This window comes from Takifugu rubripes, chromosome 12, assembly GCF_901000725.2.
Source record: "Takifugu rubripes chromosome 12, fTakRub1.2, whole genome shotgun sequence".
NCBI lineage: Eukaryota > Metazoa > Chordata > Actinopteri > Tetraodontiformes > Tetraodontidae > Takifugu > Takifugu rubripes.
In genome coordinates, this window is record NC_042296.1 from 7,207,060 (window position 1) to 7,211,978 (window position 4,919).

At 44.9% G+C, this 4,919-nt stretch overlaps 1 protein-coding gene across 1 annotated transcript; it reads right to left on the reverse strand.

The window, feature by feature from the left end:
* Positions 1–360: 360 nt before the first annotated feature.
* sf3a3 (splicing factor 3a, subunit 3) lies at positions 361–3,964 on the reverse strand. The gene is made up of 17 exons (XM_003969065.3): positions 3,734–3,964; positions 3,571–3,618; positions 3,173–3,225; positions 2,916–3,021; positions 2,763–2,835; positions 2,563–2,654; positions 2,394–2,476; positions 2,184–2,322; positions 2,034–2,102; positions 1,803–1,870; positions 1,562–1,669; positions 1,405–1,474; positions 1,152–1,316; positions 972–1,082; positions 804–894; positions 681–736; positions 361–595 (listed from the first exon to the last, which is right to left on the reverse strand). The coding sequence occupies exons 1-17, from the start codon at positions 3,827–3,829 to the stop codon at positions 518–520; spliced, it is 1,506 nt and encodes a 501-aa protein (XP_003969114.1). The 5' UTR covers positions 3,830–3,964; the 3' UTR covers positions 361–517.
* Positions 3,965–4,919: the final 955 nt, after the last annotated feature.

The window sequence follows — 4,919 nt, forward strand, 5'->3', positions numbered from 1 at the left end:
CTCCATCAAAACACAAGAGTCCATGAGTAGGATTTTAATAGCATGTTTAAGAGGCTATTAACCTATGCAGTAAAGAAAAAAAATCAATATTTTCTTTGTCAAACTCGACCTTTATCAGTAGCTGTCATTAAATTCAGTTTGTCTCAGATTTGACAGGCAGTATCTGGTTTGCTCATCAACACCAACGCAGCCGTTCGTGCTCTAATTTACTGCTCCGTTTAGTGCCGCCATAAAAATCAAAGTGGCACAGCGGCCGACACGAAGACAGTTGTAGTATTTTTTAAAGCGGAGCGGTAAATCAGAGCGGCAACAATTTTGTGTGCCTCTAGTGGCTGTAAGAAGTGAGACGGCAGAGTAACAAACGGTGACAAAAGTTCCCAGTTTATTAGAATGATCAACGGTTGCCACATTAAACAGTCGACAAAGGGGGGAGGGGCTGTAAAACAGGATTACTGAATACAAATAAAAAGATGGGGGGGTGATAAAAAAAAAAATGCAGCCGGAAGCTGGTTTCCCTCTACAGCAGGCCCTGTCTCTTCAGATCCTCGTAGGTCTTCTTGTTGACCACGTTGCCGCTGGAGTCCTCGTACTCCTCCTGAAACACACGGGGGGCAACATGAGCGTGTGGCCTCGCGGCACCGGTTCAGCTTCTGCCGCCCCGACCCACCGCGCGCACTCACCTCTGTGTCTGGCTGCCATCGCTCCAACGCCTTCTGGGACTTCAGCTTTGCCCAAACTGAGAGAAACAAACACACAACGGCTCAGAGCTGCTCCTCTGATGCACAAACCTTACACCGACTTACGCGCTACGGCGTCCTCGATCTGCGTGACGTTGGCAAAGTGGGCGGTGTTTGGGATTCCGAGGCAGCGCATGCCGTGAGCGTGCCTCCACTCCTGCAGAGAGCAGGGAACACACACCTCAGCTGCTGTATTGACAGAGCTAAATCTGTTAGAGTCTTAAATTAACTTACTGCAAAGTGTCTCTGGAAGGCTTTGGGGCCCCTGTAGTTGTAGTTGCCACAGATCTCACAGTTGTAGTTGATGTTCAGCCCGTGGAGCTTATAGAGCCAGTACGGGATCGGCTGGAGGGGAGAAAACAGTCGGTATAATCCGTTGGCCAAACAGAAAATATTCCTGGAGCGTAGACCCACCTTGCCGTCCCAGCCCAGCGGCAGGTTTTTGGGGTTGTAGATGATCTCATTGTCTTCGTCTTCGCTCTCGCTCTCACTCAGCTGCTCCTCCTCCTCTTCCTCGCGCTCCTCTCCGGTTCTGGCCTGTTTCCTCTGGACGTTTTCATGAGTCAGCTGCCTCTGCTCCTGCAACCACCGACCACCAGGAAAAGCATAAATTAAACCCCGACCCCGATCGCTTAGGTGATAGATAACCCGATGATGCGAGACTCACCCCGAGGACCTCCACGTATTCATAGACTTGGCCCTCCAGGAAGGCAATTTCCTTGTTTCGCTCAGTGTCTCTACAGGAGTGATGGAGGGAAATGGTTATGAATTATGTAAATGATAAAGAATTAATGAGCAACACTCATATTTTAACACCCACTTACTTTTTAGGGCCCTTGGCTTTGGGATTCTTGGCGAAGAGCGAAGGATCGAGCGACTCCAAGGATTTTCCTTTAGTGCTGAAGAGTCTCTGAGCTCTTTCCTCCAGAGTTCTGCTCAAAACACAGTTAAAGACTGAGCCTGAGGGGCTTTACAGGAGCTCAAATCTGTTCTTTAAACCTAAAGGCCGCTTACATGATCAACATGTGGCTATTTAAACTCTTATCTGCACATGAACACACTCACCCTCCACACTTGAGTCCCAACGCCATGAGGGCAGATTTTAACCTGTCCAGACCCAAAGAGGCCAACTCCTGCAGGAAAGACCGCAACAACAACAGATTAACTGTCAGCCATGTCTTACAGACAGAGGCTCACTGCAGCTCCTTTCAAACATCTGCAGGTGTGGAACATTTCTGGGGCTTATCGACAGTGTAATTTAATCAGGCGAGATGTGTGTGACAACAAATGTTTTACCTCCCAGGAAGAGAAAGCAGAGAGGTCCAGATGAGCTCCGGCATGTGTCAAAGCACTGCTCGCCTCTCTCTACGAGGACAACACAAAAGGTTAGCCTTTCAGAATAAAACACCAACAGCGGTGACATTTAAACCTGACAGGAGGACCTACAGGCCAGCCTGGGAACGTCCCACTGTCCCATTTCTTTTCAAAGTCTATCAGCACTTTGCCAAAGAGATCGTTCTGGTCCAGCAGGGGCTTGACGCGGTCTGTGTAGTCCTGCAAATACTCCAGGAGCATCTCTAAATACCTGCGTTAACCACACCATTAGTTACACCACAAGCCTTCTCCCTCAGAATCTGGGTCCGATGGGACTCCTACTTCTTATATTCAGCATTCTTCCTGTCCTTGGGGATGTCAAAGAGCTGGTCGAATGAGGACAGGTATGTGATGTACTCCAGTTTCTGTACAGGGAGAGTATAAAATATGAATTACAACACAATATTTCAAAGAGCAAAATACATGACACAGACAGGAAGGGGATAGCTACCTCCACTCCCTTCAGGTTGATGTACTTCAGGTAGCAGTCGTGGAGGTCGAGGTAACGGCCGTATCCCTCCTCATCAGTGAACTCCACCAAGTCTGAAGAGAAACAAAAGCCACAGCTCTCGTTCATCACCCCCGCGCTGATATAGAGAGTGTAGAAACTGTGAATAAAACAAAAGAGGCTTCGTCTGCACTTGGACTTACTCTGCGCCTCCTCACTGGGGTTGTCTCTGGCCTTCATCAGCTCCTCAAACTCAGCAGACATGGGAATGGAAATCTACAACAAACACGTGACAACAATGTTGCTTCTATTTCACAAACGTCACACACTTCAGTTTAATTTGAGAGATTATCTACCTCATGTGGGTGTTTTCTGTGGAATTCCTTTATCTGCTTCAGCCTGTTGTAGAACTCTGCAAACTCATTTGGTCCTGAGATGGCAGCAAGTTCATCTCTCCTCATCCTGTCAGACAGAAATGACCAAACTTCCTGTAAAAGCTAAAGGCTTAAGTGACAATTCTGCATCAAATCAAGCACAAACTATAGTTTCTCTGAGGAGACCCAATGCTGTGACAATGATAGTGGGCTTTGACGTAGCCACATTCCAGACTTACCCATCTTTGTCTTCGTAGGAGTCTCTAAGATTTGCACTAACTTCCATGTACCGCTGAAACGACAAGAATGCAAGTAGTATGTTTTTATACATATAGAAAATCTATTCAATGCAAGTGCGAGTACACGTCTAACATTATGCAATTTGCTGCTATAGCAGCAAACGTCAATGCATGTCTTAAACCTACATTGAAACGGTGTTTTTAGGTGTATTTCAGTTCAAATTTGTGAATTTTCACCGGTATTATATTCAAACACATGTTAATCTAGAACACTATAACTACATCATGTTACCAGTTAGTACTTTTACTGTGCAACTCGGTGAACGTCGGGTAACAACATTAGCCTGCTGATGCTAACGTCGCCCATTGGTTTAAGGTAAACCAAAAGTCTTTCTTACGTCCAACATTGCTCTGGTTCGATGGTCAGAGTTGATCTGCTCTCGCAACTGTCGGAAAAATGATGCAAGAAAAGCACAAGTTAATTGACATATTGTCCCATTTTTTTGTTTGCGCGTTAACAAAAACGCACGTCTAGCTATGCTAACAACGCCAGTGGCTTACCGTTGATTTCTTGTACAACATTTCTTTTGTTTTGGCATCCATTAGCCGCTCCTTCTCTTCGTGGTATCGGCGCTGTTGTTCTAAAATGGTCTCCATGTTCAAAATATGTTTTTACTTTATCTTACATACAAAATTGCGTGGTTTGTAAAGGGTTAGCTGAAGAAACAGTCAACCCCGCGGCCGCATCGGCTAGTTTACTTTTAATGGCGCATGATCGGTGCAGGTCCGTCACTGTACTCAATTAAAAGAAACATTACCTCGAGAAAGGTTCCGGGATGTAAAAAAAATAAAAATAAAAATAGATTTTTTTGATGCAAAACATATAAATAATTGAATTTCATGAGGCATGTGACGCTCACAAATAGGAACAACACTACAGTCGATATAATGGCTTAATTGAATTGTCTCCAACAAACTCCCGGTTCTTGTTTTTATTTCCAGTACATTGACACGTCTGTTTATTCAACTCGTGAATTAGATTAGAAAAAATAGACAGAACATTGATTTATTGAAAAACTTTAGACTCCTAAACAAGTCACCGAATCACAAGACACACAAAGCTCTCAGTTTAAGAATATTTTGAGGGGAAAATTGATGCTCCTCCTCGGAAACTTTTTCAATTCTGGCGTAGACTTTTCAAAGATTAGACTACATTGGCAGTTATAAACGCCTCTGTTCTTTCCCCCTTTGTAGTGTCCGCACTGTTATCAAAACCTTCCTTTGCTTTTCAGAAAGCACACAGTCTGCGCAAACTCGCGTGAGCGCGCACGGGGGGGGGGGGGGGGGGGGGGGGGGGCTCTGATTCGTCAAGTTACCCTAAATCAACAAAAGCATCCGAAGTAAGGATTCTCTGAACTTAAAACACTACATATATCCGATAGGAAAGGAAAGTGAGAGGAGAGTGGAAAGGAGAGTAGACGCGTTTATTTCAGTTTGTTTTCTCATACTCTCTATATAATTTTGATCAAACACCTGCCGCGATACATACAGTATGTATATAGGAATACACTATTACTTCGCATTCACACTATTTTAATACACTTGACGTGTACTTATACCAAAACATTTGAAAAAAACAAACAAACAAACACAGGTTTCCGAGATTGGGGACGCCATTAGATGACATCACGTTGATTTCCTGTGGCTGATGCGGCGCGTGCCTTTATTTTGACAGGTGACGCCGGAA

Excerpts from the sequence above, each read along its gene's own strand:
- sf3a3 (XM_003969065.3), bottom strand. The coding sequence starts at position 3,829 with ATGGAGACCATTTTAGAACAACAGCGCCGATACCACGAAGAGAAGGAG. Across the intron at positions 3,022-3,172 it reads TCCTACGAAGACAAAGATGG|GATGAGGAGAGATGAACTTG; the intron begins GTAAGTCTGGAA and ends TCTGTCTGACAG. Across the intron at positions 2,836-2,915 it reads ACAGAAAACACCCACATGAG|ATTTCCATTCCCATGTCTGC; the intron begins GTAGATAATCTC and ends TGTTTGTTGTAG.